Source organism: Hylobates moloch, unplaced genomic scaffold (assembly GCF_009828535.3).
Source record: "Hylobates moloch isolate HMO894 unplaced genomic scaffold, HMol_V3 SCAFFOLD_10, whole genome shotgun sequence".
In the NCBI taxonomy this organism is placed as follows: Eukaryota; Metazoa; Chordata; class Mammalia; order Primates; family Hylobatidae; genus Hylobates; species Hylobates moloch.
The window spans coordinates 66524233-66551637 of record NW_026652285.1 but is presented as its reverse complement, the minus strand read 5'-3'; the positions used below and the strand labels follow the sequence as shown (position 1 = coordinate 66551637).

The following is a 27405-nucleotide window of genomic DNA, read 5'->3' as shown; positions in this document are numbered from 1 at the left end:
ATAAATGAGTTCAATAAGGCTACAAGACACAGATCAGTATATGAATGTCAACTGTATTTAGCAATGTACAATCTGAATATCAAATTAAGAAAACAGTATGTTCACAATATTATCAAAAACAATAAAGAGCTACACACAGTGGTAAACACTTGTAGTCCCTGCTATGTGGAGGATGGGGCAGGAGGATCACTTGAGCACAGGAGTCGAGGTTACAGTACACTCTGATCACACCTGTAAATAGCCACTGTACTCCAGCCTGGGCAAAAGAACAAGACCCCGTCTCAAAAAAAAAAAAAAAAAGAACATAACAAGAATAAATTTAATAAAAGAAGTGTAAGACTTATACACTGAAAACTCCAAAACACTGCTCAAATTATAGATCTAAAGAAATTGAGAGATCATTCCAGGTTCGTGCACAAGAAAACTCAGCATTGTAACCAATTTGCTATCCCTGTAAAAATCCAAGATTTTTAAGAAACTTACAGGCTGATTGTAAAGTTCACATAGAAATGCATACAACTTAGAGTAGCAGAAACAATTTTGAAAAAGAACAACGCTGGAGGACTTATACTACTCATTTCAAAACTTTATAAAGCCATCGTAATCAAAACAGTGTGGTACTAGCATAAAGATAGATATGTAGATTGATGAAACAGAATAGAGGTCAAGCAATAAGGCCTCCTATATATAGTGAATTAATTTTCAATTAAGGTGCCAGGCCAATTCAACTAAAAAAAGACAGTCTTCTCAACAAATGGTGCTGAAACAATTGAATAGTTTGACGGTCTGACAGTTTCCTAGAAGGTTAAATTTACCATGCAACTCGGCAATTCCACTCCTAGGTATTTCTCCTAGAGAACTGAAAACAGGCCGGGCTTGGTGGCTCATGCTTGTAATCCCAGCACTTTGGGAGGCCGAGGCGGGCGGATCACGAGGTCAGAAGATCGAGACCACGGTGAAACCCCGTCTCTACTAAAAATACAAAAAAATTAGCCGGGCATGGTGGCGGGCGCCTGTAGCCCCAGCTACTCGGGAGGCTGCGGCAGGAGAATGGCGTGAACTCGGGAGGCGGAGCTTGCAGCGAGCCGAGATCGCACCACTGCACTCCAGCCTGGGCGTGCAGAGCGAGACTCTGTCTAAAGAAGATAAAGAAAATTTGATATCTATACAAGAGAATAGTACTCGGCAATATAAAGAAACAATTGAGCTCAGGAGGTCAACACTGCAGTGAGTCAAGATCACAATGCTGTACTCCAGCCTGGAAAACACAGTGAGAACCTATTTCAAAAATAAATATATCACACCAAGAATGAACCTTAAAAACATGCTAAATGAAAAAAGCCATATTCAAAGGTCTACATATTGCATGATTCTTTTAGGGATTAAGTCACCATTTCCCCCAATCACAAAAGAAGGATGTATCAACATTATTATTATTATTTTTTGAGATGGAGTCTCACTCTGTCTCCCAGGCTGGAGTGCAGTGGCATGATCTCGGCTCACTGCAAGCTCTGCCTCCCGGGTTCACGCCATTCTCCTGCCTTAGCCTCCCGAGTAGCTGGGACCACAGGCGCCCACCACCTCGCCTGGCTAATTTTTTTTGTATTTTTAGTAGAGATGGGGTTTCACCGTGTTAGCCAGGATGGTCTCGATCTCCTGACCTCGTGATCCGCCCACCTCGGCCTCCCGAAGTGCTGGGATTACAGGCGTGAGCCACCGCGCCCGGCCAGATATTATTTTTTTAATGCAGTTTTCCAGTCACAGGATTATTTTTCCCAACTATTTAGGCATCTTCTGCTCTGCCATTCACCATACTCTGCCCTTCTTTCCCCTATACTGAAGTGCCCAAGATATTAAGATAATCGTAAGACTACTTAGGGAACCTTATTTGCAATCTTGGGAGATATTAGACAAATGTATTATACCTGAAACCTTGTGCATCTTTTCAGATTTTCTCAACCACCTCATTTCTCATTTTGGTCAGTGACCCTATACTGGGTCACTCCTCTGCTTTCAGACCTACTTAAAACACCACACTTCAGGGTATAGTATAAAAAGCTTCCTAAGTAGCTGCCAATGGGCTGGATGATACAACCTGAAGGCTTAGAGAAGTTAGTTCCCCATGAGGACCTATGACCAGTATTTCCAAGACTAATGAGAAGACAAAGACATAGAAGGGTGCTGGGCATATTTTAAGAAGGAAAGGGTACATACAGTATATACAGGGAGTTCTTACATTTCATAATACCATGCGAATGCAAACTTGTCCATACTGGAGCCTTGTTCTTGCTTTGCATAGTTCTCTACCAGGCAAGTCAAAGCAAGGACATGGTTCTTATGTGCATGAATTACTGTAACAAGATGCCAGGCAAAGCAAGGACTACACACACACACAGACACATACACAACACACACACACACACACACACACACACACACACACACACACACACACACACACACACACTTGCATTTGAGAGCCTGTCATGTGAAATGTGCTCATATTCAGTACTCTGGACAATATACCTAGGTATCTAAAATGAGATCTTGGGTTTAAGAAACTTAGGCTATGTTACCTAAGTGAGACGAGCTATATAGTTTTCTTTTAAACATGTTTCTGTATCAGTATTTCATTGTAAATCATCAAAAAAAGTCTATATAATAAGTTCTGCATTAGGGTAACTGCAGAGGTTCAAAGTTTGCAGTTGCCATTCAAGAGAGCAAAAATGTAACAAAAATTTTTGTTGCCAAGTATCTTGAGCCCCCATGTCTACTAATGGCAGAACAATGAAATTTCATCCATTTAAGAGAACTGTCTTGATTTAAAGCAGTTTTTAGGAGAGTTAGTTTATCAAATTCAAGAGGATCTAAATTTCCAAAGGGCTTAACTCATGTCAGCACTAAGAAGGGGTGTCCTTACTGTTTGGTCCATACTGTCTTGAGCTTGGTCCTTGCTGCCTGACACTTCTAAGATCCCAGTTTCAGAAATGTGGTCTTGCCATCAGCCTCTTACCACTTCATGTTCATGCTCACGTTCAGGGTCCTGCTACAGATGTCAGAGATCCATTGTCTACCATCCTTATCTAAGCCACAGGCTTCTTCCTGACTGATGGCCCCTTAGCACCTTTGCTCTTCCCTCACATTTAGGGGCTTTCCCTGGACTTCCTTATGTGGGATCCTCTGAGGAGAGCTTTTCCCTGCAAGTTTCATAACCCCCATTCACTATAAGGTAGTTCATTTTTCTCATATAATACAAAGTGTAGAGGAGAGCAGATGCTGGCATTGACTCAACAGCTCAATAATGTCAGAACTCTATGTTGGTATAATTGACCTACCTACCCTTCGTGGTCACAAGATGGCTGCAGCAGCTCTGATCATCACACAACCACATTCAAACCTAAGCATGATGCAGGCGGGTGCAGTGGCTCACACCAGTAATCCCAGCACTCTGGGAGCCCAAGGTGGAAGGATCGCCTGAGCCCAGGAGTTCAAGACCAGCCTGGGCAACATAGCAAGACTCCGTCTCTAAAATAGAGAAAAATTAGCCGGTTATGGCGGTGTGCGCCTAAAGTCCAAGTTATGTGGGAAGCTGAGGTAGGAGGATCGCTTGAGTCGGGGAGGTCAAGGCAGCAGTGAGCCGTGACCACGCCCCTGCACTTCAGCCTGGGTGACAAAGCGAGACTCTGGGGTGGGGGTGGGGGCGGGGGGAGGGAGAAGAAAAGAAACCCTCTCCCTACCACTGCTCTTTACATCTCACTGATGAAATCTGGTCACATGCCTACCCCTAGACAAAAAACTAGGGTAACTTTCCTGAGATCCATACCTCAACAAAATCAAGGTTCTCCTAGCAAGCGGATATTTGGGTAGGCAAGTAACAGTGCCTGCCACAGCACCTCCCTGTATTTAGCCAGAGCATTCTTCAAGCTTCTCACTGCTGTGGGGCCATGATGTACACAACCCTTCCCTAGAAGCTTTGTCGTCTCAGGCTATGCCCTGGGGAAAAAATGCAGATCAACCATCCCCTGATCCTGGACTCCCCTTAATCCATACAAGTAGTCCCACCATGCCCATGCCAGAGTGTGCACAGGGACCTCTCCAGCACTCAGCAGTCTGACTGGTTTCATTTCCTCCCATCTTACTGCTTGCTAGTAACTCTCCTTGGGTGGAAAAAAAGACATGGTTGAATATGCATCTTCCTCTAGTCCACTGCATATAACTCATTGTTCTCAGCTCTCCAGGTTTACCTCTTCAAATTTATGCAGAACTCCAAAAAATCATTTTCTCTGTTTTCTCTGAAGTAACTGCTTCTGTCATTTTCAGCCAATTTTGGCCTCAAAGCTAAGAATATGTTGCATGGTCATTGCTATTTGTCCTTCCTTCCACTGGGCAGTAAGCTAAGACTTTTAGCCTAATTCTCATGATGGAACAACTTCAAAGAAAAGGGAAAAACAAACTGCTTTATTAAAATGTACCCTTATGGTCAGGACTTCAATAGTGAGGAAGGCAGTGTGTGCGTAATAAACAGGGAAGTGTATGTGAACTCTCTTTCTGCTCAATTTTGTTGTGAACCTAAAATTGCTCTAGAAATTAAATATTACTTTAAAAAATGCTTTATTGTTCCAGTTCCGTACCATGCCATGTGATAGAGGTCACATATATTGTAGGGTCCAAGCAATGTGGGAAGCCTCCCTCACCTAACCAGCTTTCTCTGCTCCTCTGCTTGAAATTGAGAAGAGTCCCACACAACTCTGGCTGAGCCTCATCAGACTCGCAATGAAAATTTCTCAAGCCCAGGGTCAGGAGTGCTGCCCTTCTGAGGCCACTTGCTGTTTTTTTGTGTGTGTTGTGTTTTTCTTTAAATGGCAGTAGTGGAACAGAGCTTGTCAGTCTTTGCCAAGTTTTTTTTCCTAATGCCGATTACTGCAGATAACTATCTGTGTTATTTCCTTTCTCCCCTCCTTTCTTACTAGTGGGACCCTGATTCTATTCAGCCTGGCAATCAGTCCTGCCAGGACCACTTTCCAGGATTCCTTGGTCTAAAGTAGTCTGTGATAGTTCCAAGGGATTACATGTAAAGGAGTCACTAGGTGGCATTTCTTGAGAAAACTAAGTGAGTTCAACCATAAAAATGTCCCTTCTGCCTTTTCCTTTTTCCATCTTCATGCCTGGAAAAACGATGTGACCAGTTATAGCACTCAGTTGTTACAGAGGTAACCTTGAGAATGGAAACCACGTGTTAGGGCTCGAAGAAAAGCTAGAAACAATCTAGGACATCGGTCACGAAGCTTCCATATCACTGGGGTACCTCATTTCTACATTTTTCTGATGTTACCAGTTCAATGCAGTTACACCAACCCTGCATGCTTACTTATGGATCGTTTTTAAGTCAAACTAAAATAAGTTATGGGTTTCTATCAAGAAGTAGGATTTCAGAATCCCAAGGAGTCTGATGCTTCCTTCAGGTCAGCCATTCAACCAGCAAACAAAACACTGCTCAAAGATTGATGACGACCAGTCCTAAGAGGGCCCAACTCCTTTCCCAGCCCTCCCCATAGGACCCCAACAACAGAAAGCAAAGTAGGAAACAAAATGGGGGGAGATCAAGGAACCTAGAAATTAGTTCAACGGAGTAGGGAAAAGGCTAGCTGATGTGACTCAAATATTTCAGTAAAAATGATTAGAGACAAATTTAGAATACTTTAAGTGAAACTAGAAATACTTTTTAAAAAAAAGACAGTCTTGCTCTGTCGTCCAGGCTGGAGTGCAATAGCACAATCTCTGGTCACTGCAACCTCCACCTCCCTGGTTCAAGCAGTTCTCCCACCTCAGCCTCACAAGTAGCTGGGATTACAGGTGCCCACCACCATGCCCAGGTACTTTTTTAGTAAAATGGGGTTTCATCATGTTGGCCAGGCTGATCTCGAACTCTTGACCTCAGGGGATCCACCTGCCTTGGCCTCCCAAAGTGCTGTGATTACAGCGTGAACCACTAGGCCAGGCAGAAATACTCATTTTGAAATCACCCCTAATCCATCACACATAATTTCCTTGCTCTTTTCCTATGCATCTTCACCTAAATCAGTGCACATGAAATTGATGCAATTTTGCCACAACTTAAATCTCCAACTTTAAAGAACTGTACCATGTAAGGTACCTCAGAAAACATACCCAACCATCTCAGTTCATAAAGGAAATTTAAAGCCCCAAGTATGAGAACATCCCTAGAATCCGCTTCCTTCCCTAGAATCCTGGAGCAAGGGGCTGGGCAGCAGAGGGGCAGGATGGGAAATTCCACTGAATTTCCTTTCAACCTTCACACCTCTGGAGACTTTTAAATGTATTACTGCTCATGATCAGGCAAGGGTGGTTCACACCTATAATCCCAGCACTTTGGAAGGCCATGGCGGGTGAATCACTTGAGGCCAGGAGTTCAAGACCAGCCTGGCCAATATAGTGAAACCTCAACTCTAATAAAAATACAAAAAATTACCTAAATCCCGTCTACTTTACCCAGGAGGTGGAGGGTGCAGCAGTGAGCTAAGATCACACCACTGCACTCTAGCCTGGGAAACAAGAGTGAGATTTTGTCTCAAAAAATACTACTGTTCAAAGTAGTTGGAAAAAGATGGAATGCTAATGCATAAATTCCAGTCTCATCCCTAGAATGATAAATGCTCAAATTAAGACTAGTGAAATGAGAGATAAGAGTTTTTACAAGGTAGTGTCTGCCTGAGCAGACTCAATAATTACTCCAGTAAAGAAAGGAGGCTGTCCTGGCCAGCACTTTGGGAGGTAAAGGCCAGAGGATAATCAGGAGTTCAAGACCAGTCTGGGCAATATGGTGAAACCGTCTCTACAAAAATAAAATCAGCCAGGCATGGTTGTGTGCACCTGTAGTCCCAGTTACTAGGAAGCTTGAGTCCGGGAGGTCAAGGCTGCAGTGAGCTGTGATCATTTCACTAGACTCCAGCATGGGTGACAGAATGAGACCATCTCAAAAACCAAACAAAAAGGAGGGTGATCCTGAGCAGTTAATTGTCTGTACAAAGTCACACAAGTGTTTACAAAAATGGAAGAGCTGGAAATGGCTCGCGTCAGCTTTATTAATGTATCTGTAAATGATCGTCCAATCACCAAATTATTGCTAATGAAAAATGAGACTAAGAACAAATCATAATTACAAATGAAAAATGCATCTAATACTGCAAGGATGGGGATAAGGGTTAAGGATGACTTAAAAAGCACAAGTTTTGAAGTATGCAGTGTTTTTATTGAAAAGATGTATAACTTTAACAAAATATGTAACACCATTACCCAGTCAAGACAACCATTTTCATTTTATTGACCTTCCAGTTCTTGTACATATTAAACAGACAAATCACTGTTACATACCATAATAAGCAGCAGCTCAATTACCCATTCCCAAACCATGCAATTCCACCCCAACTGACCCAAATTTTAAATCCAGAAGACAAACCTACAAAAGCGGCAAGATAAATATTTACAAACATTGTAGAAAAACAGCAATATTTCAAGTTTTGTTAAATTCTTTCCTTCAGACATAACGTAGACATAGACAAGGAACAGTGGAGAGTCTCTGCATCACAGAAAGAGAAACCTGAGCAAAAACAAAACCATGCTTTCTAAACTTTCCAGTGACCCCAAAAGGGAGAGACACTAGCAACTAAGTATACTTCAGAAGTCTCAAATTCTCATTAGTTGACTTTCAGTTATCAATGCCAGCACCATGCTGCAGTTTATAAATCACTAACGCAAACACTGCTTTCTTTGGTATTCTTGCAATGTTTTCATTTGAGAAAACCTGCAGAAAGAACTCTGCTTACACCAAAGCAAAGTAGCAAGGAAACAGGTTACCGGTGAATGATAAGGCCCTAAGAAAGGCAGCAGGTCGTATAGTTACCTCCTTGTGGGCAAAATCCCTGCCCTAAAACTATGCAACCTACTACCTCTTCCTAGGAACCCACTTTTTTTTCTTGCTGGTCTTCTACTTGGCAGATGAACTTCAAATTAACCTGTCAAATTAGGTCATGTTCTTTGAGTTTTGTTTCAAATTCAAACTCATCAGAATTCTTTCACTAATGCTTTTGAAAAATTATCTGGCCATATGACTTTGGTAAAAAGCCACAAATATATGTGCTTAAAATCCAACCTCAAGTCACAAAGGAACAAGAAAGTAACTACATCACAGGATGTAAGCCAGTAGTCTAATACTCAGCCCACCATATATTAATGGAGTCACTGACCTTTAACATTTAATTACCAATTTTTTTTTTGGACAGAGTCTCGCTCTGTCACCCAGGCTGAAGTACAGTGGTATGATCTCGGCTCACTGCAACCTCCGCCTCCTGGGTTCAAGTGATTCTCCTGCCTCAGCCCCCCAAGTAGCTGGGATTACAGGCGCCCACCACCACGCCCAGCTACTTTTTTGTATTTTTAGTAGAAACAGGTTTTCACCATGTTAGGCAGGCTGGTCTCGAACTCCTGACTCAGGTGATCTGCCCACCTTGGCCTCCCAAAGTGCTGGGATTACAGGCATGAGCCACCACGCCCGGCCTAATTTTTGTATCTTTATTAGAGACTGTGTTTCACTAGGTTGGTCAGGATGGTCTTTAACTCCTGACCTCAGGTGCTCCACCCGCCTCAGCCTCCCGAAGTGCTGGGATTAGAGGTGTGAGCCATGGTGCCCGACCCAATTACCAACATTTAAATATCAAATTTCATAAACTCTCCCGTCTCTCCTGTTAACTGGAAAAGTAGGTGACAATGTATATAAACCCTGCTTGCTACCTATCAACCAGAGTCAATGAATTTACTCTATTTGCCAGTTACAGCTAGCCCTTCCTGGGCCTCTGATGGTACTTCAGTTTTTGACCCCTGAATTAAAGTAAACAGAAACAAATTCTGATCATGAATTTTATGATCATTAAAAACAAGCTTTCAGAGATAGTCATTCTCTCCATAAAGGCATTTTTAAAGTTTTATTTCGATTTACTTACTCTGCTTAGCTAATAACAACGTCCTTATGTAATTAATAAAATATATAAATTAATTTTTCTCCAGGGCTTAACTATTAGATAAGGATACGTTTCCAACTGAAGGTGGCAACGTTATGCTGGAAGAACATGTGTCAGGAAAACCACAAAATTTCATGACTGTACTTGCTACACTTTCAGCAAAAGAGTTATACATATTTTCAATTCAACCAAGATTAAGCCAAAGAGAATTCTTAGAACATTCCCACTCTTCTCTGGCACATCAAAAGGCAACAAATGTCATTTTCTCCCATGTTTTCATGTGCAGTTTAGAACAAAGACCAATTATCTATGCAGCTGTCCACAGTGGATAAAACAAAAAGCATGCATTTGGTCCAGAGTAAGTCACCTGGGTTGGGCCCATCCAAGGAAGCTGGATGTTTCTACTCTCATGAAAAGTACCAATGGCACTGCACAGTGATTATCTTAGATATTAAGGATAAACACAAATTTCTTCTTAAATTTCCATTTATTGGAAATGATTGGAGAGGGAGAGAACTTCTCCCTCACCTCCACACTGTCTCTTTTCTAACTCTTCTTCCAACACAAAATAGTTTAAACAGCAAGCACTTAGAGAGCTTTTAGCCTTGCTTGCTGATTACAAGGCCCAAGTTAGTGTACGGTTTGCCCATCGGAGGAAAGCTAAAACATGGGCCTTTCACGGGTGTTAAAATTCAAGAAACCTTTTCCATCATTTTTTCTATTTTCTTTAAAGTAACAACCTATGGACTTCCCCACCTGACATTTCCAAGTGATCCCACTGTGTGAACTGAAGGACTACTTCAGGGTTTGAGGGCAAAGCTGAGATCTTAGCAACTTACCAGTGAGCAAAGGTAGAACCCAGAGCCCATCTCTCCTTTTCCAGGCTGCTGAGTAAGGTCTGGCTCAATCAACCTATCAATGAAGCAGTGCTTACAACATTCTCCAAGACCACCCAAAACCCAAACTGGAAATGAATCATGACTAATCTGGCTCGTTTTGGCTCACACAGTGCCCTTCCAATTTGTATTTACCTTTACCACCCAGGACCTCACCTTGGACATGTGTACCAGGATGTAAGGCAATAAACCTATTCACAATTCCAAAAGGGCCCAGTCCTCTATTAAGATCTCCTGAAGGCTACTTACTTTCTCTACTCATTAAGATTTTTGCTTAACTTCAAATTTCTGAAATATACCGTAAGTGAAAAATTTAAATGTTAATCTCTGTGCCTACTGTACTACTTGAACAGAGAAAATTAACTGATAAACTGTAAATACAAACTGTCAAAATTAATTCTTGAGTTTTAATATCATCTAAATAAAAACAAAATAATGCAGCAAGTCTACTCCTCAGGGAAGGCAATAGATTGTATAGTTATCTCCTGAACAGGGTAAAATCACTACCCCACAACTATACAATCTACTACCTCACTCTGATAGAGCAATCTTTTCTTCTGGAATGGAAAGTACAATCTCTTTCAAAAGAAAATTTCAACATAAAATTATCAGCATCAATCAAAATAAAAAAAACATTTATTCTGACACAGAGAAATAAGACAAGCAGCAAAAGGTTTCCCCACCCCCATCCAGTGTACTTGCTACAGACTTTATCTCTAAAGTAATAAATTTCCAGGCCATAAAGAAATGCTGCACTACATCTTTTTAGGACAAGTTAATCTTAAATATTGTACAATTAGTTAACTGACTTTCTATCAGACCGCCTGGATGCAGACTTTTCTATCACGTTAGGAAAGACAGTAGATTGTATAGTTATCTCCCAGTGGTGGGTGTGACCCTAAAACTATACAACCTACTACCTCATCCCACAGTGAAGAGAACATCCAGGGTGAATGATGAAAAGGAATCACAGTTGAGCACCACAGGAAGGCTTTTTTTCCTCCTCGGTAATCCTGGTTTCCTGTGTGAGTGACAAGAAAAAAAGTATTAGACCATTTTCATTCACTTATGTTGAAAACGAAGTTTAACTGAACATTTTGGCTACATGCATAATCTATGCTGTGGTTTCATTTCCTGTATTTCATTAATAGTATTTTAAATGCTTGGTTATCTGAATCCACTCCTAAAACCATGTATTTACGAGATTCAGAAATCACCCTCTTACCACCACCTTTTACTATTATTAACTGCTGGTTTTCTTATAGTTCCTACAAATGAAAATGCATGAAATAACTTATCCTTCTTTAAGAAACAACAAAAAATCATTACAGAAAAACGCGACAGCCTCTAATTAAAAATCCAATGACTTCAAAACCCAAAAAGTCCTGTACATCATGCATAATCCAAATGCACTAACGTACAACGAGGTAATATAAAAAATACACACAAAGAGAAACTAATTTTTAAAGGAACCTACTCATTTATCCCATGCCAGCCAACACTAAGTGGTCTTATTAGGACTAAATCAAAGATAATCACCTGGATCTGATTCAGGGTCAGGATCCTTTCCTTTAGATAGAAAGGTAATATGTGGATTGAAGGCAGAGTCCAAAATTTTTAATAACCCCAAGTAATCTAAACTGTACTATTACTCTTTAATTTACAGACTTCATATTTAGGAGGTAGCTACTACAAAGATTATCTTTTAAGATAGGGACTAAATTTATTTTGTAGTGATTTAGTAACCAAAAGCACTAATTTTTAAAATTACAAAATGTAATAAAAAACATACAGCTCAATATAATAGAATTTAAAGACTAGAAATAAACCCATACATGGGTCAACTGATTTTCAACCATGCCAAGACAATTCAACTGGGAATTGTTTTTTCAACAAATAATGCTGAGACGGCTGTATATCCACATGCAAAAAAATGGATTTGCATTCTTTGTAAATTGGTGTGCAAAACATACCACATTAAAAAGTAACTTAAAACAACCTAATTTAATGGTAAACAAAATATTTTAATAGATATTTCACCAAAGATATGACTCATAAGCACAAATGGCCAACAGGCACATGAAAAGATACATTATTCATTAGGATGGCTAATAAGATTAATAAAAGTGTTGACAAGGATGCGGAGAAAATTGGAACCCTTAGATTGCTGGTGGGAATGTGAAATGGTGCAGCTGCTTTGGAGAACAAAACTTGTAGACAAGTCAAACAGTTGTTATTAAGTGGAATCAGAAATATGTATTTGGTCTTTGTCTCCATTTGAAAATCCTGGCTGGCATACAGCTCCTAAGACCCTCAGAATTTCCCAAGTGATGAATGTCTGTTTAATGCTACTGAGTCGATTGGTGGCTCCTACAGTTTCAGGAGGGGGATGGTCACCAGAAAGACCAAGGTGTGATTAGAGGGGTGGAACTTTCAGCCTCACCCCCTCAACCTCCAGGTAAGGCAGAGAGGACGGAGAGTAAGCCAATCATCAAAGGCCAATAATGTAATCAATCATGCCTAAGTATGAAACCTCCATAAAAACCCCTTAAGTGTCAGGGTTTGGACAGCTCTGGGTTGAAAAACACATCTTCATGGCAGGAGGGTGGTGTAACCCTAACTCCACAGATACAGAAGCTCCTGTGCTAGGAAACCTCCTGGACTTCAGCTTAAGGACCTCTTCATCTGGCTATTCATTTATATCCTTTATAATAAACTAGTGATAATAAGTGTCTTCCTGTGTTTTGTGAGCCATCCTAGCAAATTATAGACCCAGTGGAAGAAGTTACGAAACCCCCTAATTTATAGCTGGTTGGTTAAAAATTCAGGTAGAAACCTAGGATTTGAAACTGGCATCAGAAGTGGGGGCAGTCTTACGTGTTTGAGCCCTCAACCTGTGAGGTTTGTATAACTTCAGGTAGTTTTAGAATTAAATTTAATTGTAGGACACTCTGTTGGTGTCGAGTTGAAGAATTGATTTTTGGTGTCAGAACTGGTTGGTGATGAGTAAAAAACAGTTCACCATATGACCCAGCAATTCCATTTCTAGGTATATACTCCAGAGAACTGAATATGGCTGGGTGTGGTGGTGCAGGCTTATGGTCCCAGCTGAGCTACTCAGGAGGTTGAGGCAGGAGGATTGCTTGAGCCTAGGAGTTAAAGGTTGCAGTAAGCTATGATCACACCACTGCACTCCAGTCAGAGCAAGAGAGTGAGACCCTGTCCCTTCCCGCAAAAAAAAAAAAAAAAAAAAAAAAAAAAAAAGCAAGAGAATTGAAAAAACATGTACTTGAATGTTCACAGCATTACTCATTTGGAGTCACTAAAAACCAGGGTTCAAATCCTGGCCCTACTACTAATTCTCTGCCATTGAAACCTTGCAAAAGAAATTTAGCTGAAGTCCCTCAGCTTTCCTAGCTGCAGTATCAATACGTCTGTAAGAAAAAGGGAAAGATTTATTAATACCATATATCCAAAATATGTAAGGCCCCACTACTTCATCTCTAGATGAAAACTGGTGCTAAGAAGCTTAATAACTTGCCCCAAATTAGAGGAGACCACACTGCATCACTAAACTATACTAGATCTGAGACCATTTCAATTCTACAAGGCCAGGTTATGCAAAGTAGGAACTTGCAGACACACTTGTCCCTGAAGTCAGGCCCTTTATAAGCCAAAATATTTCCCATTTTATTTTTTACTTTTTTTTTTGAGACAAGGTCTTGCACTGTCGCCCAGGCTGGAGTGCAACAGTGTCATCTCGGCTCCTGAAACCTCCGCCTCCTGGGTTTTCAAGCGATTTTCCTGCCTCAGCCTCCCAAGTAGCTGGGATTATAGGCGTGCGCCATCACGCCCAGCTCATTTTTGTATTTTTAGTAAAGACGGGGTTTCACCATGTTGGCCAGGCTGGTCTCGAACTCCTGACCTCAGGTGATCTGCCTGCCCGCCTTCACCTCCCAAAGTGCTGGGATTACAGGCATGAGCCACTGCACCCGGCCTAGTCCTTACTTTTAAAACAATAACAGCCAAAAAAAAAACACCCAAAACCAAACAAAAAAAAACAGCTAAAAGAAAAAGCATCTGGTACCTCTACTACAATCCTCAACCTCCTACCGATTTTCTCATTTAAAACATGTTTGAATCCTCACCAAACATTCAAAAATACATATTTTTCCAACCCTGGTGTCACATGCTTACTTTGTATTATTCTTTCTCAATCCAGCTATGTAAATAAATACCATATTGCTAGAAAGCATTCTGGTAATTTACATACCAAGTGCTATTAACATGACCCTCAATTTTTTGAAAAGTATATGCATATAAATAATCCAATAAATAATATCGTGCACAAATCAATATTCTTACTCTGTGATTTTATTATATACATAAACTGATTATATTTATAATCTGATGGTTCCCAGCCTGCAGTTCAGAAAACACTGATTACAGCAAATGGCGGAAACTAAAACCAGACAGCTGAGCAACATTCAGTTAGGGCTAGCTCTCATAAACACTGAACATAATCCATGAATTTATGGATTACAAGAACCCATGGAAACATTCATTTGGAAGTTAATTAAAAGCCCTAACTAATCACAACTATGTAATGCTTGCGTATTGGGAAAGAGCGGGTTGATAGCTAGTATACATTTAGGACTTGAAATTTTTCTGTCTACAGTTAATACTGGCTCCCCATTTACTATGTCCTTGGACATACCACCTAATTTCTGGGCCTTTGTTTACTTCTTAGGTAGGATACTATTAGCTAAAATTATCAGAATTTGAGCCTTCTGATAATTCTTTCTTAAAAAGTAACAAAAATACTTTTATATCCACTTTCTATCCTTATTCACATACTACCTCAATCTTCAGCTGGAACTACCCTCTCATTAAAAGTTCTGGCAACTGGCCAGGCGCGGTGGCTTATGCCTGTAATCCCAGCACTTTGGGAGGCCCAGGCGGGCGAATCATGAGGTCAGGAGTTCGAAACCAGCCTGGCCAATATGGTGAAACCCCCCCCCCCACTAAAAATAAAAAAATTAGCCAGGCGTGGTGGCATGTGCCTGTAGTCCTAGCTACTCGGGAGGCTGAGGCAGAAGAATCGCTTGAACCTGGGAGGTGGAGGTTGCAGGGAGCCGAGATCACGCCACTGCACTCCAGCCTGGGTGACAGAGCAAGACTCTGTCCAAAAAAAATTACGGCAACTGGCCAGGCGCAGTGGCTCACGCCTATAATCCCAGCACTTTGGGAGGCCCAGGCGGGTGGATCACCTGAGGTCAGGAGTTTGGGACCAGCCTGGCCAACATGGTAAAAACCCATCTCTACTAAAAATACAAAAATTTGCCAGGTGTGGTGGCAGACACCTGTAATCCCAGCTACCCAGGAGGCTGAGGTAGGAGAATCGCTTGAACCCAGGAGGCAGAGGTTGCAGTGGACCAAGATCGCACCATTACACTCCAGCCTGGGCAACAAGAGCAAAACTCTGTCTCAAAAAATATATATAATAAATTATTTAATTAATTAATTTATGGCAACTAAAAGTCAAAATTCAACTTAGACAAAATGTATCTTCAACTTATTTCATTCAGCTCAGCATACCAGTACAGGAAAATGGTTAAGGGCAATGGTTTCAGGGTCAAGCAGCTACTTAGTGGCTGTGTTCTCTCATCACCATTTGGGGGAACTGTAACATCCACACCTCATGGGGTTGCTGTCAGGACTGGGATAGACGCAAATAAATTGAATGACTGAGAAATTAACTCAACAAATGGCAACCGTACTTAATAAATAAATTAATTTGACAAACTATCCTAACAGTAATTTTACCTTTCCAGATATATCTGTGATGGTTAAAAACATTATCAATTCAAAGCATGCTACAAGCAGGCAAATCTATCAGTTACAGACTTGTCTATATCTACATTTACATCAAGTAAGTTTTCATAACTAAGTTATTAACATTCACATTCCTAATTTCACTTTTGTAATGAATGTTTCAAATTGACATAAAAATTGTTATTTTTATGCTGTACATGATAGGTTTATATTATAGCTAAATCAAGTTAATTAACATATGTACTATCCCCATAGACTTATTTTCTTATGGTGAAAACACTCAGGAACACATTCCTAACTTTAAAATATTTTTAAAAATAGCTTCTAATTACTTAAAACACACTAAACTTTAAGTCCAAATGCAAGCATACTCTACCTTTTAAGCACTTAATATCTAGTAAGTTTAAATTTTCTGAGCTAAGACATTTCCTTACACTTTTACATTAATTTAAATACTCCCATAACAAAGTAGCTCAAAAAGTTCACAAGTAAACTATTTCCTCCGGTCTCATCTTCGTTTCATATGCTGTAATCAAATACAAATCAAAATTACAACACTGGCTACTTTGATTTCTTTCACTCTCAAATAGTTGAATTATCAACAAAATTATCCGACAATGATGCGGGCTGAGTATTACATTAATAAGCAAACTTTCCGATAGTATTTTGCTTCCTTCGATAGAGCATATGCAACACACGAGATAATAAATTCTTTACAATTATAAATAAGTTTCTCTGAAGAAATTTAACCTAATTCTACTTTAAGATCTTATTTCCTATTCTATCAAACATCACACTAACCCTGAGATTAAGTCTGAAATAGCTAAGTACTAGGTCAGGTTTCCCAAAAGGACTATTCCTTATTTCCTTTCACTCTTAGACACAGAGCAGACACTGAAGATAGTCTTGAAGAATATCCAACTTGGCTGGCTTGTTCTGCTTACTGACCATTATACATATACCATTATTTCTCAATCCTTTAAAAATCTTCTGCCTTCCTATCCTCCATTATATTGTTATGTTCCTGGGTTGAAAAAACCACTATGTAGTCTACACATCCCTAAGCCAAGAAAAAAAAGTAGGGTCTAATTATTTAATCTAGATTCTACAGTTTACTATAATTAACTGTATCCTTAGTAGGCAATTCATAGTCTATACTGCACAACAGTGAAATCATTAAGAAATGAATTCTAAGCATTCGAGAATTATATATTTGGCTAATAAAAATATGGGGTGGGTTTCTCAGGTGACCAGAAAAATATGGGGTGGGTTTCTCAGGTGACCAGAAAAGTACTGTACCTTCCTGTTAATGAAAAATTCACACAAAGTAGAAAAGTATCCTCAGGGGACTGCTTCCAGGATACCTCCTCCTCCCAGAGGAAAATCCTCGGATGCTCAAGTCCCTTATAAAATATGGTGTCGTATTTGCATGTAACCTACACACATCCTCCTACATAGACTACTTAAAATACCTAATACAATGTAAAAGTTATGTAAATAGTCGTTATACTATATTGTTTTTGTTCATATTATTTTTGTTGTCTATACTTTTTTCCCCCCAAATATTCTCCATCGGAGGTTGAATTCAAGGATGCAAAAATCCTTGGATAGGAAGGCCAATTGTGCTTAACAGAAGAGCAAAATGCTCCCAACTTGTATTCATTATGTTATGATACAACAAATCATCTAAAATGTCTTATTCTTAGAGAAGCGAAAGAGACTTAAAGGTATAGCTGTCGGCTTAAATCCTGCATCTAGAAAGGGCCTAAGAAATCACCTGATTCGGCCAGGAACCTGGTGGCTCACACCTGTAATCTTTGCACTTTTGGAGGCTGAGGAAGAAGGATCACTTGAGCTCAGGAGTTGGAGACCAGCCTGGGCAACATAGTGAGACTTTCTACTGCTGGGGGAAAAAAAAAAAAAAAATCACCTAATGCAATTTCTTCACAATTGAGATGAAGCTGTGGAGAGAGAGAACATTTTTGGCTGTTTACCTGAAACTACAACTATTCAGCTAGAGAAATCTAATTTTTTTAAAAACAGTGCACTAGAACTGCACTGTTCATTTGGTAGCTGTTAGTCACATGTCGTTACTGAGCACCTGAAATGTGATTAGCCCCAAGTGTATGTGCTGCAAGTGTAAAACAGTCTGGATTTCAAAGACTTAGTACCAAAAATAGAGTAATGGCTCTCATATTTTGTCTGTTTATTTAATGAAGCCCATTCTTAAGTGATTATACAATGCTTAGAATACCTACACAGGCAAAAAGCATATAATGATCAGTCCTGAGGTCACATATAGGCAATGCTGACAACTCATTACTGGGGATTCGGATTCTTCTAGTCTCATCTAGACATGGACAAATAATTGGCAATTAACATTCTGGGATGGAAAAGATCTCTTAGAGTCTAAAGAAAAGCTTCGCAGGCTATTAAAAATATTATGATTAAAACGCATACTGGTCATGGATGGCAAATTTATTTCCCAACTTGTGAAAACTGAAGTGAGTGGCTCATGTTCCACCAAATATAAACAGCCCATTTAATACTCCTTAAAAAATATTAAACTATAATACTTTACACAATGCTATAAACGAGAAAAACACCCTACAGAAGTTGTTTTTCAACTTTTGACACTCAGCTTCACAGGATTATTTTGCAGGAATACACACGTGTCGAGCTGAATCAACACGCTATTTTGTATTCAACTGAATATTTTCTACTTTTTAAAAAATTCAGATCACCACCCACTAAAGTGACTTCATGACCCTATAACTCAGGACCTACAGTTTGAAACACTAGTTTGGCGCTCTTAACACTCAGTAATTCCCATATGAGTAGTTATTATACTTACTATCTTAGCTATTAAAATAAAAAGTACACAATGTCTTGTGTACTGCTCTCTAAACCAAGAAATGTCTAGTTAATGATAACAGGAATAAAATGACCCTAAGATATAAACGTTTGAGACTAACTTGTTTAATACTTATTTCTTCACTCTGTAAAACGGAACGCAGTTATTTACACATTTTCGTTTTAGAAATGGTTTTGTTTCACTCTACTTTTCACACTTTCAAGATTAAGTGTCTTCAAGTTCAACAGAGCTTCAATTTAAGCGAGGGGAACCCACAGCCTGTCTACACATAAAAATACTCTGCAATTGTCACTGCAATGTAACTATCCAAAAAAGTTAACTTTTTCCCTCACACTGTAATTGTACCTAAGTGATACACTTTAAAATGATATTTAATACCACTGAATTTACAAGACGTCAAGAAATTTGTCTATTCTCAAAGTTGAAGTTTCAAAGTAAACTTTCAACAAGTATGTATAATAAATCATTCTCACAAAACCCAAAGTAACTTCCAAGTTTTTACTTCCCTAACTACACATACTTCCTCAATATACAGTAAATAAAACCAGAACCCGCCAAACACCAAAAGAATTCTGGATATAAACAATTATTTCCTAAACTACACACGAATTTGGAATTTGACATTCAATGTTCTTATACTTCAGGCCAACGGAAATAAGTGCAAAAAAATTCAACATGATGCTTTAACTTTAGGAACTGCATGCCAAGAAAGCAGTATTTATCAATGAAGTTAAAAACCAAAACCCAACCGGTCTCTTGATTTACCTCAAGATTTTAACATTCACTGTCTTCCCTGCCTTTTTCCTGTCTGCCCACCCTCTCGTTAGTCAATTTTTTAAAAACCGGAAAGCTGAAAAATATACACCATTACCTGTGACACAGAATCTACCGCAAAAAGTTGAAAGACCGAAGGGCATTACTGGCCAAGGACATACAGGTTACCACATTCCTCATACGAGAGCCCGCCCAAGAAGTTTATTAGCAAGCCTTCTGAGAGGCACTCGGTTCCAAGAGTTTGCAGTGTCGACTCAAAAGGCCAGCGCTGTTTCCGGTGACACCGAGTCGCAAATCTCCAAGCCCCGTCCCCCGGGATACGATTTCCTCCCGCTCCCGCGTTCCCCTCCCCCTCGCCAAGGACGGCTGTCGCAGCGGACCTCCAGCCGCAGCAGCTGCTTCAGGAAGGGAGGCTGCACTTGGCCGCGGGGAGCAGGGGCAAGCAGCCAGCCACGACTCTCCCGCCCTCCCCGCCCGCGCCTTCCCGCCCTGTCCCCCCGCCCCTCGCACTTCCTACCTTCCCTCCTTCATCCCAACCCCCAAGGCCAAGGTCTCCCCGGCCCACAAACATGATAGCGGAAGTGACGTCAGAGGCACCTGGCGGCGCCTACAACCAGTCACGCCACAGTAAGAGGCGGCGTCGGCCAACAGGCGCCGGCCACAAGGCGGGCCTTCCGCCCGCCCCAAGTTTGATTGAAGCGGGGGGAAGGGCGGGGTAAGGAATGTGAAGAATGACCCCCCTCCCCCGCCCTGTCGGTGAGGAGCTGGGCGGGAAGCGGAGGGGGTTGGGGCCGGCCCCACGGCGGCCACGCGGCACCCCTCCCCCGTGCCCCGAGCGCCCGCGACCTCTGCTCGCGGCCCGCCGGCCCCCCGCTCCCTGGAGGGGGCAGGCCGCCCCACGAGTCCCAGCCCGCGCTAGCCGGACGGGTGCGGGCCGGCCCACGGCTCTCCCATTCTGCCGCCCCGCTGCCGCGAGTGTCCGGGAGATAAAATGGCGACGGACCCGCGCTCGCCGCCGCGTCCGCCATACCCACCTCGCGTTCGCGGAGACGGCCGTCGCCTCCGTGGAAATGCCCCGGCCGTCGCGCCCGCCGCCGCTGGGAGAGCAGTGCGCCAGGACCCGGATGGAGGCGCGGGCGGGCGCCGCCGCGGCGGCCTGAGGGGAAGCAGCGCGGGCGCCGGGAGGCCGATGCAGGGGCGGGCGCCGCGAAAAGCGCGCAAGCCGATTGGTGAAGCCGTCTGATTGAGGTGCGCATCGCTCTTTCGCCTTGGCCTAGCTGAGCTAGTCCGTCCCCTAACTGGAGGGCGGTGGCTGGGCCCGCCTCGCGCGGGGTGGCCACCGTGGGGGAGGCGGGTCTGGCCCGCCCACCAATGTCATCTCCTTCTTTCCTATTGGAGGGCTGAGAGAGTGGCGGGGGTGGTGTCCTCCAGGCCCTGCCCTTTGCGCGTGATGGGCTGGCTGTGTCACGTGGCCGCTGAACGCGCTGCCCGCGGGGCGGGGCGGCTGCTTTGCTCCCTCAGGCTCCTGGGGGCAATTAACACGTGCGCGTCCCGGAAGGTCCGAACGCTGTCGCTCGTGCAGCCTCGGGCTCTTCTCCGTCAACTGACCGTGTTCCCTCCAGGAGGCATCTGCGCCTCAGTTTGCTCATCTGTCAAATGGAGGAGTTGTGTCCGCCCAATCTTTAACTTTTATTCCTTGACGTTTTGGGGTCTGAGGGTTTTTTAGTTGTTATTTGTTTGTTTTTTCGAGACACGGTCTCTCGCTCTTTCTCCAGGGCTGGAGTGCAGTGGCGCAGGTCACGGCCCACTGTAGCCTCGACACCCGGGCTCTAGAGATCCTCCCACCTCAGCCTCCTTGAGCTTACTTTTGTTATCTTTTCCAACCCATGTTTTGAAGATTTTTGTCTTCAAACGTTTTTCAAAGCAATCATTGATTTTGTTGTTTTAAAATTGATCCAAAGCCCAGTTCCTCCATCCCCATTACAACTTTCACATGCTAGGACTCTGAAATCACTAGTTAAGGTGTCCCTTGAGGTCTCTGCCGGTTCTAAGATTTTATGACTGGGAACCCCAAGACCTAGGCTGTAGCTTTGCTTTTTGTAATTCATTGTGACTTTGTGCAACACTTTAAAAAATGTGGGTCCTTGTCTATAATAGAACTATGGGAAATAGTACTTGACATGCTGTACACTTATATTTATGATCTCAGGTGGTGGTATCGGCTCCCCTTTTAGCACTCATATTAGTGCATGCAATAAGTGCCAAAGGAGTTTGTTTCGTTTTGTTTTCAATGGGGACTTTATTTTGTGAGCCAAAGTGAACAAGAAACAAGGGGGGGGAAACTTGAGCTTGACCCATGGGTAGGATTTGGGGAGGACTTCTTGAGGTTGGAAGATGTATTGAGAAAGGAGAGAGCAAGCCCCAGAGCTAGATAGAGTACAGTTCAGGGAAAGAGTGTGGTTATGCTGCAGGGGATGTGGAACTCTTCAAGGGCAGAAACTGTTTTGTTCTTGTCTATGCCAAGTACCTAGCACAGCAGTAGGGTAGGATTAAATGATATTTAATAATGGTGAAGTAGGCTGAAGTGGGAAGAAAGTATTAGCAAATAAATCAGGATATCGTTGGATATCAGAGTTAAGAGGTACTGTGAGCTTCAATTAGAGATTGGTAGTAGAGGCTGGTGGGCCAGTGTGTTTTAGAAGAAATAAGAAGCGTTATAGCACTATGAGCCCTTCTGACGTTTTCTTCATATGTTCATCGGAAACTTCTTGGTGAGTTTGCAAAAGTGCATATGACATACATTACCCTTTACCTTCCTATCTGTGCTTCATTTTTTACCCTTGAAGGTCAACTAAATGACCCTAAAGTAGAATCCATTTGGAAAATGTTAATAGATTTGACAATGTAAATGAAAACTGAATTTTAAAAAACTTTGAAGTTAAAAGACAAAAATTGGAAATATTGTAAAAGTCTAAAAAAATCTCTAAGAGACAAAACATTAATTTGAATGTCCAGTGGTTAAAAGCAAGGATCTGGAACCAGACTGCTGAGTGTGAATCCCAGTTCTGCCTCTTCCTAGCTGTACAACTATATACTGGACAAGTTGTATATCTTTTCTGTGCCTCAGTTTCTTCATCTATAAAATAACAATACTTACCTTACAGGCTGTTGAAAAGATTAATATAAACATTTTAAGAACTAAGAACAGTGCTTGGTACACATAAGTACCAGGTAAGCATTTGCTAGTATGTTATCCTTAATAAAGTGGATTTTTTTTTCAAATCAGTAGGATAAAGTGAACACTCCTATTAAAATATGGACTGTTTAAAAGGATGTGAACTGACAACAAAAGAAAATGGCCAATAAATGTGAAAAGATGCTCATCCTCACTAGTAATCAAATAAAGCAAAGTTTTAAACAATGAAAGCTTTCTTGTCTCTTAGTTGATCAGTGGCATTGTAGAAGGAAACACTGGAGGCATTAGTATAAATTTCTGCAAGTCTAGGGGCCAATTTGGCAGCAAGAATTGGAATCTTTGAAAGTGTTCCTTAATCCAGTATTTTGCCACTGCTAGGAGTTTATGCCTAGAAAATAACAGGACAAACATACAAAGATCCTCCACAGGCTGTTCATCATCTTGTTTATAGTAGCCTCAAATCACAACCATCTACCAGTACACCATAGGTGACTGCCTAAATTATGGTCCAAACATGCCATGAAAAGGTATGATCGTGGCCAGGCGTAGTGGCTCACGTCTGTAATCCCAGCACTTTGGGAGGCTGAGGCGGGGGGATCGCTTGAGGTCAGGAGTTTGAGACCAGCTTGGCTAACATGGTGAAATCCCATCTCTACTAAAAATACAAAAATTAGCCGGGCATGGTGGCGTGCGCCTGTAATTCCAGCTACTCAGGAGTCTGAGGTGAGAGGATCGCTTGAACCTGGGAGGCAGAAGCTGCAGTGAGCTGAGATCATGCCATGGCATGCCAGCCTGGGTGACAGAGTGAGACTCCATCTCAATTGGAAAGAAGGAAGAATTTCAGCTTAAAATGTTCTTACTCCTTCAATAGAACCAAGATACTAATGGTTGACAAATATCTACAAGTCAAATCAAAGCATTTGTAAACAACAGGGGAAATAAAATTCATTGAGCTGGAACTTTGTCTTGCTCTCTCTTGTGCACCCAGTCACCACCACAGGGCCTAGCACCTGACAGGCATCCAAGAGATACAGACAAATAAGGCTGAGGCAGGAGAATTGCTGGAACCCGGGAGGCAGAGGTTGCAGTGAGCTGAGATTGTGCCAGTGTACTCCGGCCTGGTCAACAGAGCGAGACTCCGTCTCAAGGGAAAAAAAAAGTTCTCATAGTAATGTAGATCTGTGTTTATTGATATGGGAAGATTATCGGGATATACTATTTATTTATTTTTTTTTTGAGACAGAGTCTTGCTCTGTCACCCAGGCTAGAGTGCAGTGGCACGATCTCAGCTCACTGCAACGTTTGCCTCCCGGGTTCAAGCAATTCCCTGCCTCAGCCTCCTGAGTAGCTGGGATTACAGGCTTCTGCCACCATTCCCAGCTAATTTTTGTATTTTTAGTAGAGACAGGGTTTCACCATCTTGGCCAGGCTGGTCTTGAACTCCTGACCTCATGATCCACCCACCTCGGCCTCCCAAAGTGCTGGGATTACAGGCATGAGCCACTGTGCCCGGCCAGGATATACTATTAAGTGAGAACTAAGGTTACAAAAAATTTGTTTGTCTTAAACAACAGTTAGCTCTGGAATTACTCCTGACCTTTATTTTCTCTCTCTGTCTCTCTCTATATATATGGATTCCTGGCAGTATGTATTGCTTTCATAACTAGGAGAAAATATAAAAATAAAAGCCATGCCAGTGACCGATAGTTGTTCCCCAGTATCCAGTGTCTCCTTTTGCTATAATAAACAGAAACCCAGTTTTTTGGTGATGGTAGAATTAAATTACCCGCTGAATGTACCTGTGTGACTAAGTTCTGGCTGGTGAGCTGTGAGCAGGATGGAAGGGGGTCCTGGATTCCCTTTCTCTCCTGCTTTCTGATTTCTAGCTACTTGGGTGTAATTGGGGTGTGGTGGAGAGCCACTGTGCCCACCACTTGCAAGCAGCAGTGAAGAGCTAACCTGAGTCCCCTGGTAGCATCACAGGGCACCCTCTACACAAGCTTGGACTTTAAGTGAGAAAGACATGACTTCCATCTCATATAAGCCCCTGAAATTTGGGTGTACTTCTGCCAGAAGCTGGCCCGATGTGGCAGACATGCATGTGGGCATTTTGTGGAGAGAACATGCAGCCTTTGGAACAGAACAAACATGAGTGAGTGTCCAGCAACTCCGTTTCCTAGGAACACCTTTGGATAGAGACTCCCTATTTCAGCTAGATCATACCTAGGAAAGTGATTTGGGACTGCTGAGTGATAAACAGAGCCTGGTTGTCATTAATGATCATTATTTGGCAAGGGATAGGAAGAGCATGCATTTCGCTGTTTGTCTGGGATCAAACAGAACAACCTGCTTGCAGAGCAAAGCAGCCCATGGTATTCCTTGGGTTCAAGTCCGAGCATGCTCCCGTGTCCAGCTTGGGCCTCCCTCTCCATTCGCCACTCCTGCCACTGCTCAGGTCACTTGGCATGCTTGTCCCATCTTCGTCTGGCTGGTCCTTGTCACCCAGGTGGCACTTGAACCTCCCCTATTTAGAGAGGACTTTGCTGGCCACTCAACCTAAATCTCCATCTTAAATCAGATTTCACCGCTCTGTTTTTGTAACATTATAACGTTTTGGCACTCTCTGGCTCCATCTTGCTTGTTTTATTGATGTTCTACCCTCATGAGGGCAAGGAACTTGTCTGGCATGTTTTCACTACTGTATCTTACATTCTAGAACAGGGCCTGGCAAACACAGTAGGTACCCAATAAATCTCTCTTGAAGAGTAGAATTAAAGGTGAAGAATTGGCCAGGCGCGGTGGCTCATGCTTGTAATCCTAGCACTCTGGGAGGCTGAGGCAGACAGATTACCTGAGCTTAGGAGTTTGAGACCAGCCTGGGCAACATGATGCAACGTGGTGAAACCCCACCTTTACTTAAAAAAAAAAAAATTAGCCAGCCATGGTGGCACATGCCTGTAGTCCCAGCTACTCAGGAGGCTGAGGCACAAGAATCACTTGAGCGCAGGAGGCAGAGGGTTGCAGTGAGCCCAGTGAGCTGAGATCACACCACTGCACTCCAGCCTGGGTGACAGAGGGAGGCTCCACCTCAAAAAAAAAAAAAAAAAAAAAAAAAAAAAAGTGGAGGCTGAGCTTGAAGGATACAAATAAAAGGAGTGGCCACAAGGGGAGTCTAGCTCATGAAAGTCAGGACTCACAGAAAGTATGAATAAGTTGAGGGAGAAGCAGCTGGCTGGGTCCAGGAAGAGAACTGGGCAGAGATGCTGAGTAGTGAGTAGACCAGCAAAATCTTGCAGCTGAGGTTCCTAGAGTAGCCAAACCCCAAACCACAGCCAGAGGCCCCTTGTCCCTAAGGCCTGTGTCCCAGAGGCCTTGCCATCTCATGATTACAACTCTATCTGTCTATCTGTCTCCATGCAGCCTTAGGACAGAACCCTCCCTCTACCTTTCTTAAACTGGACAAACGAGTCTCTTTTCCTTGTAACCAAAACAACTAAAGTAAAGCAAACACATACTCCTGGAAATTGTGACCTTCACCCTCCCTAAGCCCCTTCCTCTAGGAGAGATTTAGTTCTCTGCCTTTGTGTAGCTGCTCCCCTCCAGCCCTACACTCATCACATGGTGTTGCAAAGATGAGTTTGCCTCTTGGTCTCCCAACTATTCACAGGTTAGACTTCCTGCTCTTATTCCTGAATGTGATAGTTTTATGTGTCCGCTTGACTGAACCTCAGGGTGCCCAGATATGTGGCCAAGCATTATTTCCAGGTGTGTCTTTGAGGGTGTCTGGAAGACAGCAGCATTTGAATTGGTGGACTGAGGAAAACAAGTGGCCCTCCCCAGTGTAGGTGGGCAGCATCCAATCCATTGAAAGCCCAAATGGAACAAAAAGGTGGAGGAGGGTTGAATTTGCACTGCCTGTTTGAGCTAGAATATTGATCTTCTCCTGCTCTCAGTGCTCCTGGCTCTCAGGCCTTCAGACTCAGACTGGAATCTACACCATCAGCTCTCAAGTCCTCAGGCCTTTGAACTACACCACCAGCTAGCTTTCCTGGGTCACCAGCTTGCAGATGGTAGATTGTGAGATTTCTCAACCTCCATAAATCACACAAGCCAATTCCTCATAATAAATCTCTTTCTATCTGGATATATCTCCTCTTGGCTCTGTTTCTCTGGTGAACCCTGCCTAATACACTGGGTCTTCTGCAACAGTCAGCCCAGGTCTGTCTTAGCACAGATCATAGTGGATGTGTTAACCACGAGGGTGATGTCTGGATAGTGCCTTCCAAAACCTCACATAGGAGCCTCCCATTTTCTGTGTGCTCAGAAGAGCTGCCTCTTGAAGAGTTACAGCAGAAAGAGAGAAAAGCCACAGCTGGAGGCTCCAGGCATAGTGAATCTCCCCAGGGATCATTCTCGGGGTGGAGTGGACATTTATTATATTTTCTACCTACAACCAGGGGTTTGCAAACTGATGATGGCCTGAAGGTCACATCTGGTTCACAGAAGTGCTTTCTTACACCCACGTTATGTTTTAAAGCTATTTTTAACTAGCTGACAGCATATAAAAGAATCAAGACATTTAATAGGAAAAAAAAATCTAGATTTCTTGCTTCTCTCAAAAAAAATTGGCATCTCTGGCTACACTCAGCCTACATTCCAACATGACAATATTTTCTTTATGTGCAGCGTGGGCTCTGCTATTTGTCACAGTCCCCATTGAGCCTGCTTCATTCTTACTACAAGCCTGGCCCCTGAAGTCATCTAAATTTGTGTCCTCTGGCCTGGAAGCATGCC

At 42.4% G+C, this 27405-nt stretch overlaps 1 protein-coding gene across 1 annotated transcript in view; it reads right to left on the bottom strand.

The window, feature by feature from the left end:
• Window positions 1-27405, bottom strand: part of LOC131384485 (uncharacterized) — a 57026-nt gene that overhangs the window by 15794 nt on the left and 13827 nt on the right. Inside the window, exons 7-9 of the mRNA XM_058445914.1 lie at window positions 20785-20940; window positions 20450-20654; window positions 10852-10952 (exon numbers count right to left, since the gene is read on the bottom strand). Of these exons, the coding sequence (XP_058301897.1) occupies window positions 10852-10952; window positions 20450-20654; window positions 20785-20940 (462 nt within the window). The remainder of the gene's footprint in view (window positions 1-10851; window positions 10953-20449; window positions 20655-20784; window positions 20941-27405) is intronic.